We start from the raw sequence: 15,831 nt of genomic DNA on the forward strand, positions 1-15,831 counted from the left end.
CGACGGGACGCGGTGCGCCCCATGTGCACCCCACGTGCTTACGGCCACCAGGAGAGATGCGCGCAGGGGCTGAGCCAGCCCAAGGGTCAGAAATCCACAAGTGCAAGGTGGGCGGAGGGCCGCTCTTCCAGAGAAGACCGGACAGGGGCCCGTGGGCCGCCTCCCGCCTGACGGCAGCTGTGTCCGGACTGGCTCTTCCCTGAGCAGACACAGAGATGAGAAGCCAGTTCAGGTCCCCGGCCAACGCCCCTCCCCCCCCCCCCCCCCCGCCCTGTCGGATTGGCTCCCTGCAGGCCAGCCCCACAGGTGTTCACGCATCATAGCGACGGAATCACACCATAATGCTCTCCTGTGTCTGCCGCTTTCGCTTGGAGCCCTGACAGTCATGAGTGTTGCTGCAGTACACGGGGACAGGCTTTGTCTCCCTTGCTGGTCCTGGGAACTTGTCTCCTGTTCCACTGTTTATCACCCGCTTTAACGGACCTCTGGGGCTCTTGTGAAGAAGGTTGTGATGACCGTTCTCACACAAGCGCACTGCTCCGGGGCGTCCTGGGGCCTACGGTAGGTACAGCTCTAGCTCTGGAAGATGCCACAAAACTCCCAAGGGCTCCTAACACTTGACGTCCTCACCGGACGCGTCCGCGAGCCCCAGCTGCCCCACGTCCCCGCCGATATCTGGTGCTGTCTTCTTTTCCAGTGGGGGTGAAATCGTATCTGATCCGGTTTCAATTTGCATTTCTCTGATGACTCATGACATGGACCATCTTTTCGGGTGTGGACTGGCCATCTGTAGATCTTCTTTTCTGACTTGTCGGCTCAAGTATTTTGCTCATATTATTTGATTTTCATCTTTTATTGTTACTTTATGGTCATTATTTTATAAGTTCCGGGTACTGTGGGTGTGTGGTGAGTATTTCCCCTACCGCCCAGCTTACCTACTCATTTTCTTGATCGTGACTTCCAAAGGGCAGGTCTTCTCCCTTTGTGAGCTCCCAGTTACGTGTCAGCCCTCGTGGTCTGTGCCGTCAGTAACCTCGCAGGACAATGCTCATGATGTGGAGGTTCTTCCTATGTTTTCTTCCGGAAACTTCATGGTGTCAGCTTTTGTGTTGAGGTGCAGGACGCACTTTATATTAATTTCGTGCGTGAGGTGGAAAACTGGCAGGTTTGCTTTTGTCCACACTGACAGCTAAGTGTTCTAGCAACGTTCGCTAAACAGACTTACCTGAGCCCACCTGACAGCCGTGGGCCCTTGGCCCTTGATCGTCCTTGCAGGCCCGCCCTGGCCTCTCCCTCCCAGGGCACTGCCTCTGCCCAGGCCCAGACTGCTTCGTGGTGAGTCTTGAAAGCAAGTCGTGCAGGGGCTGGCTGTTCTGTTCTCCCTTTTAAAGATTGTTTTTCCTATCCTAGATCCCTTGAATTTCCACATCAATTTAGAATCATCTTCTGTCTCTTCGGGACAGCTTGTCGTAATTTTGATAGGAATTGCAATCAATCCATGCATCAAGCTAAGGTTAATGGAAATCATCAAAATATAAATTGCGTTTCATGAACATTACGTGGGTCTTTTAAATCACACTCAGCAATGTTTTAGCGCAGAGGACTTACATACCTTTCATTACATGTATTGCTGGGCGTTGGACGGTTTGACCCGATCGCAAATGGTATTTTAAAACTTTTATTTCCAATTGTTTATTCTTAATGTATACAAGTAGAGTTGACTTTTCTCTTTAAACCTGTCTTCTAACCTTGCCAAATTCACAAAGTCTAGTCGTTTCTTTGTGGGTCCCTTTGGATTTTCTATGTAGATAAGCAATTTGTCTATGAATATGACACCCTCACTTCTTTTCCAATATTCACGCCTTTTACTTATTTTTCCTGCCTCGCTGCACCAGTGAGGCCCCTCTGTACCACTTGGCTCGTGATGGGCAGCTCAGGTCCCGTAGCCACCTGGGGTCCCATGACCAGGGACCCCTTCCCCACTGCGGCCCACTTGCATGACAGATGCTACGTTCTGAAAGGTGAGTGGTTCTCCGCTGTCGATGGCGCAGACGCACATGTCAAGTTTCAGAGATGCTCTGTGCTGTCCCGTTCTCCCGGGGTACCCTCAGAGCCACGCTCGTATTGTAGCATGAACCCTGCAAAAGAACCCGCCCGCACCCCGGCCCCGCTCAGCAAACAGCCTCGGAGTCACCCAATCCGCGGACATTCCAGGGGAGGTGCGCGCAATCTATAAAAGCCAGTGCGGCCCACCTGCCACTGTCCTTGCTCACCACGGTACGTGGGGCCCGGCATGAAAACTCCTGCCGTTCCCCAGAAGCCGTATTTTGGCATACCCGGGCCACCGAGCCTCTCATACCTTCAGCTGTGACACAGACCCTGAGACTGTAACACAGGTCTCCCACCCTCCGGAATAAAAGTGTCTTATGAGGCGACCAAAGCACTTGCCAGGCAATGCTCCTCGGGTCTGACAAGCACGATGTCATCCATACTGTGAGCCCGTGTGGTGATGAAGGCCCATGAGGCATATAGTGTGACACGGAGCGGGCAGGCCAGCCTCCGCCTGGCAAGACCGTGACCTCACGTGGCTGCCTCTTCCAAATGAACACAACTGTTTCTAACTCCGTCTCCCGTGGGGCTTGGAAGGCGTGCATTCCACAGATCAGCGGCCACGTAGCACCATCCACGGCCTGTGCCATCCTCTTCCACTAAATCTGCGACACCCAGTAGAGTATTTTGGTTACAGGCTACAACTTGGTTCAGTTTATGGGATCTGCTGTCGTTCACCAAGATCCCATTGACTTAAAACATTGTAAATGTATTTTATTTTTTAAAGACTTTATTTTGGGAGGCAGTGTTAGATACATAGCAAGACTGAGAGGAAGGCACGGAGATCTCCCAAAAACCCCCGGCCCCACACATGCACAGGCTCCCCCGTGACCAACGTCCGTCAGCAGACGGTACATGCTATGATGGATGAACGCACATGGCCCCATCATCTTCACCCCAAGTCCACCGTTCACGTTAGGGCTCACTCTTGGTGCCATGCACTCTGCGGGTTTGGACAGATGTGTAATGACATGTATCCATCAGTGTATCGTACAGAGTATTTTCTCTGCCCTAACAGCCCTCCGTGCATCACTGGTTCACCCCTCCCACCCTCCCTCCTCACCCCTGGCAACCACTGATCTTTCCGCTGTCTCTGTAATTTCGTCTTTTCCAGAACGTCAGGGTTGGAGTTCTACAGAATGTAGACTTCTCAAACTGACTTCGTTCCTTGGTAGTAAGCATTGAAGTACCTCCATGTCTTTTCATGGGTCGACAGCACATTTCTTTTTACCGCTGAGGAACATCCCAGTGTCCGGATGGACAGTTCGTTTGTCCGTTCACCTACTGGAGGCATCTTAGCTGCTTCCAAGTTTGAGGGATTATTGGAATCGCCGCTATAAATGTTCGTTACAGCTTCTGTGCAAACACGAGTTTCCAGCTCCTCCGCGTAAATACCGAGGAACGCAGTTGCTGGATCGGACGGTGAGGGTGTGTTTAGTCTTGTGAGAGACCGTCAGACTGTCTTCCGAGTACCTGCCGTTTTGCGTTCCTCCGCGCAACGAACGAGAGTTCCTGCTGCTTCACATCCTCGCCAGCATTTGATGTCGCCAGCGCTCCAGCCGTCGGTCGTTCTCCGCGTGTAGAGGTTTCTCGGTGCCGTTTTCGTTTGCGTGTCCCGACGACATAGAACGTGGCGCATCTTTCACCTGTTCCTTCCCCGTCTATGTTCTTCGGGGAGGTGCGTGCTAAGGTCATTGGCCCACGTTTTAATCAGGTTGTGTGCTTTCCTGTGTTTTAAGGTGTTTTTTCTTAAATATATATTCTGGATAACAATCATTTGTCAGATGTGTCTTTTGCAAATATTTTCTCCCAATCTGTGGCTTGTCGTATTCTCTCGACAGCATCTTTCGGAGGGCAGGTGATTTTAATTCCAATGAAGTTCAGCTGACTGATTCTTTCTCCCATAGATCTTGCCTTTGCTGTCGTAGCTAAAACGTCATCACCACACCCAACGTCATCTAGGTCTCCTATGTTATCTTCCAGGAGTTTTATAGTTTTTGCCTTACATTTAGGTCCATGATCCATTTTCGGTTAATCTTTGAGAAGGGTGTAAGGTCTGTGCCTAGATTCACCGTTTTGCGTGTGTCCTGTTGTTCCAGCGCCATTTGTTGCAAAGACTATCTTTGCTCCATTGTGTTGCCTTTGCTCCTTTGTCAAAGATCAGTGTTTATATTTGAGGGTCTATTTCTGGGCTCTGTATTCAATTCCACGGATCTATTTGTCGTTTTACCAATAGGACACTATCGCTATGACTGGAGGAAGTCTTGAAGTCGGGTACTGTCAGTCCTCCAACTTGGTTCTCCTCCTTCAGCATCACGTTGGCTATTCTGAGAGACTTTTGTCTCTATAACTTTAGAATCAGTTTGTCAACACCCACAAAATAACTTGCTAGGACTGGGATTGCATTGAGCATAGAGATCAAGCTGGGGAGGGCCGACATCTTGACAATGTTGGGTCCACATTGAACGTGGACTATCCATGTACGTGCCTCTTTCATGTTGCTCATCGGAGCTTTGTACCTCTCCTCATATAGATATTCCGCGTCTTTTGCAGGGTTATACCGAAGTATCTCATTTTTGATTCATCTGCTTTTTGCTAAGTTCGTACTGGTGAACTAGGGTCTTTCAGGGTGAAGCTAAGTTCTGTTATTGCCCCTGGGATACACTGTGTTTTGCTAGACTATTTTGGCCATGAGAATAGACGTGCTTTTGAAGTCTTCCCCTTGGCCTTTCCCACCATTGAGGCTCTTACTCCTGCTGAGAACAGACATTCTGATACATACTCAGACACTGAGGAAATGGTCATAGGGTGGGTCTGGACACTTTGTACCTACGGTGAATCAAATTGGACCAAGGTTCTGTGTTCTGCAAGCCCCCACTCTAATGGCATTTTGTGTCAGCTCAGGCCCTGAATGCCACAGCCTTCAAAGGACCTTGCTTTTCCTCTCCTCCGTGTGTGGCTATTCTGGCCTAGGGCCGTAGGAAACTTTGAGGAGGTTGGGGAAGATGCTGCTACGCGCACTTGCCTTGGGGTTGCAGGCCCCTCCCAGGAGCCAGCGTGTGGGCTGCAGGTCAGAAGCTGAGGCATGAACGTCACCGACAGGCAAAGAGGGTGGAGTGTAGAACATGTCTGCTAGGCCAGGCCACACGAAGGTCCCTGGGCCTCTCACCTGAGAGCTCAGTGGGAAGGGGCTGCGGGCCGGCCGTCACAGGCTGCTGAGAGAATGTGGAGCGGGGAAATGGAGCAGTGAGGACAGATGGAGGGGGTGGCGTCAGATGCCAGCAGACACCACCTTACACAGGAGAGGGGGCACCACCGCGACAGGACCGGCACCGGTTGGCAGAAGGCGCTGCAGGTGGTCCCCTCTGTCAGCTTCGGTTTCCTTCATGAGCTACAAGGTGGGGACACTTGGGGAAGGGGGTGGTCATTTGTGGGGAATGGAGAAAATGGACATGGTCTGTGTGCACACTAGCTTCTTTTACTTCTGTGTTTCCCGGGGAAATACTCTCCACGTAGACATACAGAAGGTGGTAGGTACCATCCCCACTGCGTATAACCAGTGTGTTGATTTATTCAAGATCAGATATATAGTATTTCATCACCACAGAGTAGCATGTGACACAGGTGGGGACAAGCTGTTGAGCTCCAGGTCTCATGCAGACGCTTGGTTTTGAGAGTCTGATGACATCACACAGAACGGATCGACACGCATCTTATGAAACGCAAGGCACCTTCATCCCAGGCCCTTGGGGGATCGGGCAGGTGCTCCTGGAGGCCCACTGCCCAGCATTCTCAGACTCCCATGAGGCCATCCCCGGACAGTCTGAGGTGGTCCCTGTGGACATCTCTACCACCCACCACCTGCCTCAAGATGAAGCCCATTCTCTTCTGGCCTGGGATCCTCTGTGGGGCCTTGTAGCCAGGCCGTGGGCGGTAAAGACTGAGTCGGGGGGAGGAGGCTCAGCATCCCTCGCTGTCCAGAGTCTCGGTCTTCCGGAAGATGTTCTGCATGGCTGAGATCCGATCCTTGTCCTGGATGTTGAAGACCTGGAACTGCAGATGGGGCTCAGAGGGGTCACGGAGCTGTCTGGGGGCCCATCACAGGGCCCTGGACACAGTGTGGGATAACACATGCTCCTTGACCACCAGCACTTCCTGCCTCTGGGTCTCTGCCTACACAGTCCTCCCCAAATGTGGACCCACCCAGAGCCCTCTCCTCCAGGGGCCCTTCTTCACTTGCAGGTGTCCTCCCCACATGGGCCGGACATAGAGGAGGCCCCACCAGGTGCTTAGGGAAGGCTGAGTATGCACCACCTCTCTTGCTTTCATACCCCAACCCCCATGTGCCCTGGAAGGAGACCGTGTTGGCTTTTCAGGTGAGGTGGGAGTTGACCCTGGGGGAAAGGAGCAGGAGTGGGATCTGTGGGAGCAGGGGAGGGAAGGGCTTAGCAGAGCTGGCAGAACCTTGGGGGCTCAAGGAGGGGCTACAGAGCAGCCAGGCAATCCCTGAACAGGCCACAGAATGCAGACTCCCAAGGACATGGCATGGGACTCCTGAGTCCAGGGATGCAGCAGGAAACTGTCCCTGTGAGGCCCAGGGACAGCCACACCCCTTCATGAGGAACGGGGTCCCAGGGTAGGCAGGTGGGGTTTGAGCCCTTGTCGTGTGTGCTTTGGGGGCGGTTCTGGCGGGTAACGGAGGCTGGCTCAGACCTGCTGCTCTGGCTTCCCAGGGCACTCGTGGGCTGGGGGCACCCGTGGCCTATCTGACCTCCAGATGTCCCACCTTCCCCTGACCTGCTCTTGCCGTCCAGAGGACCGACCTGCCCAGCCTTCCCTAAGCTCCTGACCCTGGGGGAGTCGGTCGGGGCTCCGTCGCCACCTGCGAGCCACCCTGGGCCTAACTGAGACCCCCCTCAGCCTGCCATGCCCACCTTGTCCAGCAGGACGTCGAAGTAGGCGGTGGCCCAGTAGGCCGGGTTGCTGGCGGGCAGCTGCAGGAGTGCCTTGACCCCATTGCCGATGCGCGGCGGGGGGCTGCGGCCCAGGTGGGTGACGTGGATACGCAAGGACGGCTCCGGCTGGCTGGCAAAGCGCTCCACACGCTGGTACAGGGCGTTGAGGTCCAGGCCAGCGCCCTTCAGCAGGTTCCACTCGGGGTAGAGGAAGTGCGGCAGGTTCCTGGTGGCCAGACAGCAGAGCAGCACCACCAGCAGCCGGTACACGGCGCCCTGCAGATCCGCCCAGTCCTCCGGCCCCGGGAAGAGCACTGCGGCCCACAGCAGCACTGTCTGCGGCAGGACGGTGGGGTCAGGCCCCCGGCCCAGCCCAGTGCGGCCCGCCCCACCCGGCTTCCACCACCCTCACGCCTGGCCCCTGCAGCCCATCACCCTGCTCAAAGCCATCCCCCTTGGAAGACCCCTGTCCCACCAGCACCCCTCCCCTACACTCCATGCCTCCCCTGGACGTCCCAGCTTGAGTCTCAGCTCCTCCCCACCTGCTGCCTCCATCCTGGCACCTCCCTGACTCCCCGAGGCACTGCCACTGAGTCCAGACCAGAGGGACCCTGCCCCCACCCAGCCTCCCATCCCAGAACCCCTCTCAGGAGATTCTGAGGTTTCTATGCCTCCTCTGGCCCTTTGCCTCATGCCCCACTCCCCTCCCATGATCTCCTACCGTGTGCACTGCAGCTTCACCCAAAGAGCCCTACCTGGGGCCATTGTCCTGGCCCGGCCCTAGTGTGTGGAAAAGCCATAAGAATGGAGTTTCCTGGCTGCTCCCTGTTCCTGAGCCCCCCAGCCAGGGGCCACTCCCCTGCCACACAGCCGCCTCGCTGTGCCCTCACTAACCCTCCTCCCACCAGCCACCATCATCCCTTGCTCACGGTGGGGCCCAGGAGCCACCGTGTGCCAGACCCCAAGGGCCCCCCCCTGAAGTTGGGAACCCCTCAGGGGTGGGATGGAGGCCTTCCAGGGGTGGGGAGGGAGTCAGAGGCATGCTACCATGTCAGGTCAGCCCCCTCAACCCCCAGCTCCGGCATGGAGCGGCACTCCACGGCCCCCTCAGCACCGCTTACTGCGGGCAGAGACCCCGTTTGCTCTCCCCTTGCCCCTGGCCCCTGCCCTCCCCTGCTCTTCTCAGCAACTGACGGTCACACCAGCCAAGGAGGACACGGAGCCAGCCATGTCCCAGCAGCCCGGTGAGCAGCCAAGAGCTGCAGGACGGGGCTGCCTCCCCTCAGAGGGGCCCCGGCCAGTAACCCTCAAGCCGCCGGGGGCCAGGGCGCCCAAGAGCCCCCCGTGCGCACCTTTAGGTGGCGGAAGGTCAGGCCGGGACTCTGGCCGCCATCGCGCCAGCTCTCGCGGTTGACCCGGTCCAGGATGGAGAGGCTGTCCAGGCGGTGGCCCGGGAAGGAGCCCAGGGCGCTGAGCAGCCTGGTGAGCAGGTAGTCAGTGGAGACCCTGGGAGCCGGGACAGGCATGCCACAGTCGGTCGGCATCGCGGTCTCGGCCAGCCGTCCAGGGGCAGCCGGCACCCACAGCTTAGCCCCAGAAAGGAAAGCGCCAGCTTCTGTGGCCTCCCCGGGAGCCCCACAGCGTGGTCCGGGCCACAACAGGGGCCGGCCGGTTGCACCCAGCACCCCCTCCCCATGCTTCCCAGGTCTGCCCTCGTTGGGCAGTTAAATGCGAAGGGTCAGTTTTCACAGAGACACGCAGGCCCCAGAACAGGAGGTGTGTAGGGAGCCTCCAGGCCGTCTTGGCCCTTTTGTGTGGACAGGAAGGTGCACTCTGACCTGCCCAGGGTGGACCAGCAGTCCTGGTCCTCAGGCTGACATGTACACTCCGTCCCCGATGCGGGAAGTCCAGCCTGCCTCGGGCAGCCACACAAGAGCTCGGGGCACTGCTCGGGGCACTGCACACCCGCAGTGCTCACCGTGTGCTGAGCCACCGAAGGGGTGGGAGCCTGAGGCCAGTGCCCCATGGGCCCCCCTTTCTGTGGAGTCTCAGTACCGACGGCCATCCACCTGCACACCCAGAGTCTGGATGGAGGGGCGCGGGAAGGACCCTTCCCTGTTGACCTCACACACGACCACTCAGTCCGGCCTCCCCTTCCTTCTCACAAGCCCGGGCGAAGCCCTGCTTGGGCTGTGGGGCTCACAGGCGCTTAGCAGAGCCTTTTCTTGGGGGCAGAAAACCACGGGAGGGCGTAACTGTCTGGATGAATGTCAACCACTTCCAAGAATTACCTATAAGAACGACCCCCCTACTTCAACCCAGTGCCCCGTTCCCAGAAGCACCACCCTGGGTGTGGGAGCTGGCAGGACGGGTCACCCCAGTCAGATCACAGCGACCCTGCCTGCACGGTGCTGTTGAGGCCATGTCGGATCCGGAGGGGGCTCAGTCCCTGCCCTTGGTTTGGGGTCTCAAGGGCAGCTCAGCCTCTGCCCCATGCCCCCTACTCTCTCTTTTCGTCTCATAGACACCAACTCAGGGTCTTCCTTTCCCTGCAGGTGTGAGTGAGGAAGGGGCCTCAGCCCCTCCCCGAGGGGATGGAGACTGGGGGACCACAGTGGGCTGCTGGGGCTCCGGGGACAGGTGGGGGAGGGGGGCCTGCAGCTAACCCCCACAGGTGGGGGGCACACCATATCCTGTCTGGGAAGCAGCTAGCAAATTCCTTTGGTCACCCTCACTGTGTGGGGACCCCTCCCGACTGCTCCAGGAACCTGTATGACCTGGACAAGTCAGCGTCCTCTTTGCTGCTTTCCCACCTGAAACAAAGGTGTCGGGCTGGTCATGAGGGTCCTGTCAGGGGCGGCCTCCTGCATTTCTCACTTTCTCCTCATCTCCCCTCACAGCCTGCTCCAGCCCACTCCTCACATGGGCGGGGGCACCGCTCTCCCTCCCCAAGCTCCAAGGGAGGGTGAGGCCAGCAGTGGGAAGGGAGCATTCTGGCCAGATCCCACATCCCACCCCCCCCAGAGATCCCAGTGACATCGCTGGTACGGATGCCTGCGGGGGGAGGGCGCATGCCCACAGACCTTCCTGCTCAGAGTTCGGGGAACAGTGGGGCGGCAGCCCCCTTCCTGCCATCTCCCCAGGACCCCGCAGACCCCAGGAGGTGTGTCCTACCTCCAGTGCTGGTCACCGGCCGGTACCAGGGCCACCTCCTGATTGATGACCCTTTTCAGGCTGCCTTCAGGGAACCCATGCGTCAGCTGGGCCCCCTCCAGGGCGGGCACCCTGTGCCGTCTCCGTACCACAGGCACGACATTGAAGCGGACGGTTCTCCAGCCACTGGACACCAGCAGGGACAGATGGAGCTCCTCCTCCCTCAGGCTGTCCACGTTCAGAGAACCTGCAATGACCGTGCCCTGAAATCCCCATCTCAGGCCGTCCCTCACGCCTCTTGGAAGGGGCTGGTGAAGTGAAGGTCAGGCTCCGGAAGGCCCAGGAGTAACACACGTGGCCCTGAAGGCCTGGTGTCGGAGGAGCATGCTTGGTGCCCAGCACCCAGGAGCGCCTGGATCCGAAGGCTGACAGTGAGTGAGCCTGCCCTCTTGGTTCCCCTCCACCTGCTGGGTCCCCAGGACCACATGCCAGATGGCACAGTGGAGTAAAGATGCTTCCGGCTCCCCTCACCACTCAGACGTAGCCCAGTGCCCTCTTCCGTAACCAGAGCCCCCAGACCACCCAGGAGGGGACATTCCAAGGGTGATGGGGCTGGGAGCTGGGTGGTAAGGGCACTCTGCATGACCTGGAGCACTCTGGCCTTCCGCTTCGGTTGTCCCTTCCCCCAAAAACATAGTAATACCACAGAGACAGGAAGGGGACTGAACGGTGTGGGGGACACTCACATCACTGGCCCTGACCAACACCAGCCAACACTGCAGTCAGAGCAGTCATCCCGTCCCTCCCCCAGCACTGCCCAGCGAGGGTGCTGCCCCGTGGGGGTGCTGGGCAGAGGTCAGGGACCAACTGTCTGGGAGCCATGTCCCAAAGGGCGTCCCCAGCAGGTGCCCTGGAGAAAGGTCTCCACAGGGACTGAGCAGGGGAGCTGCATTTCCCTACTGTCCCACCGCACACACGGCCCACCCTGGCCCATCCCCAGCACTGGGGGCCCTGTAGGAAGGAGCCTGGCCCTCCATTATGCACACCCAGCCCCCCAATCTCCTATAGGGTAGTTCTTGGCCCGCTTCTTGGGACCTAGCCCAGAGCAGGTCCTGGTCCCATCCCCCCGTGAGCCTCAGTTTCCCCATCAGTTAAAGGAATAAAGGGGTTCAGTGATCCCTGGCCCCTCCCAATTCAGGGTTTGAGCTACTGTTGGTGGCTTCATTTCCTTATCTACCATTGGTCACACATTCTGCCCACGGAGGAGGCTTGGAAGGCAGCCAGCCACACCCACAGCCTGTCACAACCACTCCCCGCCTGAGCCCCCAGCCTGGTCTCACCGGTTTGTCCCCAGGTGGGAGCAGCCTGAACCTTGTCACCTGGAGCTGCGGTGCTTCCCTTTTAAGGTATGTGTCAGAAAGCAACGCCTGGAATTTCCCTGCATGCCCAACTCAGGCGGCCCCCTGGGTGCGGCTCCCAGCCTCCTCGAGCTTTCTCAGCCAGGAACTGGGGACCTAGGGACAGTGAAGAGGGGCAGCTCAGAGTGCGCCCTAATGGCCTGGGGCTGGGCACACCCTGGCAGGTGGGTCTGTCTCCCAGGAGGAGCACAGGGCCTGCAAGGCACAGGGATAGGTGGAAATGGCCACGTTAGGTCACAGAGGCAGAGACAGAGACAGAGTCACAATTGCAGTAATTGAGAGGTTTGGAAGATGAGCAGAGAAGATGTGGAAGGGGCTGGGAACTGGGTGTGCTTAATGATAGGCTCTGGCTGCCCCGCGAAGTTGCCCACCGGCTCCAGGTCACCAGGCAGGTCTGGGAAGGAGTCAGAGCTGGAAGTTGTCCCCTCTTGGTGTTGGAAGTCCATCCAGGAGCCACTCTGAGCAGCCAGGTGCAGGTCACTGTCCCTGAGATGGGCTGACCATCTCCATGCTCTGGCATCACGCAGACATGAGGACCAGCTGCCACTGTGGGCCTGTCCCTCCTAAGGGAGGCAGGACATTCTGTTTTGATCCCCAGTTCCCCGCCAGGACAACCCTATGTCTTTGCTCTGGTCCCCAGGAGGACATCCTGCTGTCCTGGGCCCCACACGGGCAGCGCCTCTTTCCAGTGCTCTCACGGTCCAGGCAGCCCCCCCTGGAGAGAAGCCCACCATCTGTGGTCTAGTCAGGAGCCCTGCCCCCGCCAGGGGCTCACCAGCCCGGGTCAAACCACGAGGGCACCTGGAGGAGACACTGAGGCCAGACTCCAGCACAGAGCCTGCTCAGGGCCCAGAGTACCAACCGGACCGTACGCTGAAACAAAACTGTGCACATATGCACACCCATGCACACACGCTGTCATGTGCACACACGTGCACACACGCGTCCATAATCCTGTACACACACACGCACACATACACAGTCTTCCCACTCAGTGCGGCATGACCACATGCTGCACGCAGGGACGTCTGTAGGGACAGTCGTGCTGACTGGAACTGGTAACAGAACCACCTGCCCGGACCTGTGGCCGGGACCTGCATCTAGCAGGTCAGCGGGGAAACAGCGCCCGGGCAGGCGTCCTTTCTAGCTGTTCTACAAGTAACAGCCAGGACACTGTGACCACCAAAGCCGTCAGGTGACATGGAAACACATGACCTGTCTTCTTAGAAGTGTTTGGAGCTAGAAAGGACCTCAGAGCAGCACCCCCAACTCGTGTGCCCTGACACACACACATGCATGTGCACGCACACACGCGCACATGCTGCCATCACATGTGTGCCCTGACACACACACACTGAGAGACCGCGGTCTGTGCGCACACACACGCACAAGCACGCACACACGCGCACATGCTGCCATCACATGTGTGCCCTGACACACACACACTGAGAGACCGCGGTCTGTGCGCACACACACGCACACACGTGCACACATGCACACGCACACGTGTGCTGCTGTCACGCATGCGCCCACAGTCGCTCGGCGGCTACCTGGCGTGATGAGGCTCTGGTGCTTGCAGTGCACGATGGCCGCCACCAGAAGGTCCTTGAGGACACGCAGGACCTTGCTGGGCACAATGTGGCTGCAGCACTTGGCGCTACCCTCCAAGGAGACGCTGGAGACGTCCTCGGCCATCCACCGCTCCAGGCCGGCCCCTTCCCTGGAGACGCCCAGGCGGCAGGATGGGGGGCCATCCCCCGCCTCGGCGGCCCCCGCCTCTTCAACCACGAGGGCCTCGGCGTCCACCCACAGGGGCACCTCCATGTCCACAGGGTCCTCCGAGGAGCGCAGGGCGAACTGGAAGGCCTCCAGGTGGCGGGAGTAGTCCACGAGGAAGCGGGGGTCCAGCTCCTGCACGCGCTCCAGCACCGTGAGCAGCACGTTCTCGGCGCGCTGGTAGTCCTGCGCCCGGGACGCCCCCCGCGAGCGGATGGCCTGCAGGTAGTGGTCCCACAGAGGCACGCGCACAGCCATGGCTGGGGCCGGGACACACGGGCAGCACGGGAGCGCGGGCCGAGGCTGGCTGCGTGCAGGGGGAGCACCCGCCCAGGTGAGGAGCCCGTCCTCAGGTGGCGCCCTGGCTCCCCACAGAGCAGAATTCCAGAACGCCGCCACAGGGTTAAATAGGCGAGCCTCCCCCGGCCTCTGAAGTGGGGGTGAGTCAGTCACCGACAATTAGGAATGTCACCCTTGAGCAGGCGGCGGGCCTGGTCACCACCCAGCCTCAGCTCCTCCCTTCTGTCACACTGACTCCGCCTCTCAGGACAAGGCACACTCAGGCTCAGGACAGCCCTGGAGAAACACCACAGTCAGACGGCTGCCGCTCCCAGGGCCTGGCCACCTCCCCCTGTGCTGTCCCGGTGCCCCCCATCCCCCATCCCCGTACAGCGGCCACAGGGGCTCTGTGACATGAGGGCCTCCCTGCCAGGTTGGGGGAGGGACACGTGGCAGGCCCATTGCTCAGATGACAAAGGCGAGGCTGGGTGCTGGCCTCCCCCGACCCTCTGTGTGGAAGCCCCGCCACTGCTGTCTCTGAGGAGCCTGGAGGGCAGGGCGGGGCAGGGGGGTGCTCCCACAGCAACCTCAACATTCCCCTCGGGCTCCTGTGCCCTGCCGAGGGCGGGGAGCCTCCAACTGGGGGTCGTCTGCAGCCCGGATGTGAATCTTCCCTCCTCTCCCTTCAGTGCTGCACTTCCAACCTGCAACCCCAGGCCCTCGCGAGGCCTGCCCCCCTCCCTGTGGGTCCTTCAGCCCCAGGGGAGCCGGCACCCACCTGGGTCTGCAGCTGGAGCCAGCCTGGTTCTAGGGGAAGTCTCCCCGGCTCCTCCTCGCGGGGTGGAAAGCCTCGCCCTGCCAGCCCCCTCCAGCGCTGCGCTGGGAACCCTGCCCGGCCCAGCCTGTCTCCCTGCTCAGGCGGGCAAGTCCCGACCAGCCAGGGGGGAGCTGCCCCCGCTGACCCTTGGCCCTGCTGGGCCGGCCTTGTATGCTGGGTGCCCTGCTGGAGTGTCTGCAAACAGTGAGCTTGGAGATAGCCCCTAATAAGGTGTCCTGGAGACGCTGCCCTGCGGCCCTCAGGGGGAGCCCTCGCCTCCACCCACACTGGGGCCTCAGACACCCAGAGCTGCGGGCAGAACCTAGATCCAAGGCGCTCACTTCCTGGTGCATGGAAGCCCCAGGGACTGGGTCTGTCCACACCTCCCAGGACGGGGAGCTCACCACCTCACAGCACAGCCCATAGCACCATCAGACAAGAGACTGGTTTCCCTCCTCAGACCTGGCCCGGTCCTGTCCTCTGGGGTTGCCCAGAGCACATCTGTCCCTCTCCCAGGGCAGCCGCTCAGCATCAAGGACCCTGATGCCCTTGGCCTGCCTCCCACTCCGCCCACATCATGTTCTGGTCCTCCACACACTCTGCATGGCCCTTCCGTCTTCATGGGACTCTGACCTAGAGGGTGGGCCTGTCTGTGCCTTGGTGCCACCATCTGTGACCTGGCCGTGTCACGTTCCTCCAGCTTCCTTGGACCTCAGGGCAATCCTGAATTCGCCCAGGAGAGCGGGCAGCCCCGCCTCTCAAAGTGCCCACTCTGGGCCCAGGGAAGCAGGGACCTCCCCTGCTGAGGGGCAGCCCCCATGTTGTGCACCCCACCTCTTATTGTCTGGAGAGCTCTCCCCCTTGGCTCTGGCAGCCCCCTGCTCTGGGACAGTGACACCGAAGTGCCCAAGGCCAGTCTCCCTCTTTCCCCTCCTCTGCTGGTCAGCTCACCCTCACTGGCTCCACCACTGCTCTCTGCTGACACGCGTCCCGTGTCCCCTGCTCCTCAGGGCCCCAAGCCCTAGGCCCCACGGCAGCTCTGTGTCTGCCCTTGGACTTGCCACAGGTCCCTCGCACCCGGTCTCCTGCAGGGGCAGGGCCGGGACAGAAGACGCAGGTGCCACCCTGGCTCGCTGGGCAGTGTCTGACCACAGAGGAGCCACGGAGTTCAGTGGCCTGCAGGTCACAGCACCCAGGACCACCACCCTGCAGGCCCGGGGGTGGGGCGGTGAGGGACCGGGAGGGCCTCCGGCGTCGGCATGGTGGGCAGCAGTGAAGGAGCTGCTGGTTGGCGGACGTGCCAACCGCCAACGCCTGTGTGTAC

The 15,831-nt window shown here is 59.5% G+C and overlaps 1 protein-coding gene across 1 annotated transcript; it reads right to left on the bottom strand.

Moving 5' to 3' along the window:
• Window positions 1-5,660: 5,660 nt before the first annotated feature.
• Window positions 5,661-13,860, bottom strand: MAB21L4 (mab-21 like 4). The gene is made up of 5 exons (XM_045795920.2): window positions 13,186-13,860; window positions 10,239-10,464; window positions 8,417-8,570; window positions 7,044-7,400; window positions 5,661-6,162 (listed from the first exon to the last, which is right to left on the bottom strand). The coding sequence occupies exons 1-5, from the start codon at window positions 13,667-13,669 to the stop codon at window positions 6,070-6,072; spliced, it is 1,314 nt and encodes a 437-aa protein (XP_045651876.2). The 5' UTR covers window positions 13,670-13,860; the 3' UTR covers window positions 5,661-6,069.
• Window positions 13,861-15,831: the final 1,971 nt, after the last annotated feature.

This window comes from Ursus americanus, chromosome 1, assembly GCF_024610735.1.
Source record: "Ursus americanus isolate L20-20 chromosome 1, mUrsAme1.1.p, whole genome shotgun sequence".
Classification (NCBI taxonomy): Eukaryota; Metazoa; Chordata; class Mammalia; order Carnivora; family Ursidae; genus Ursus; species Ursus americanus.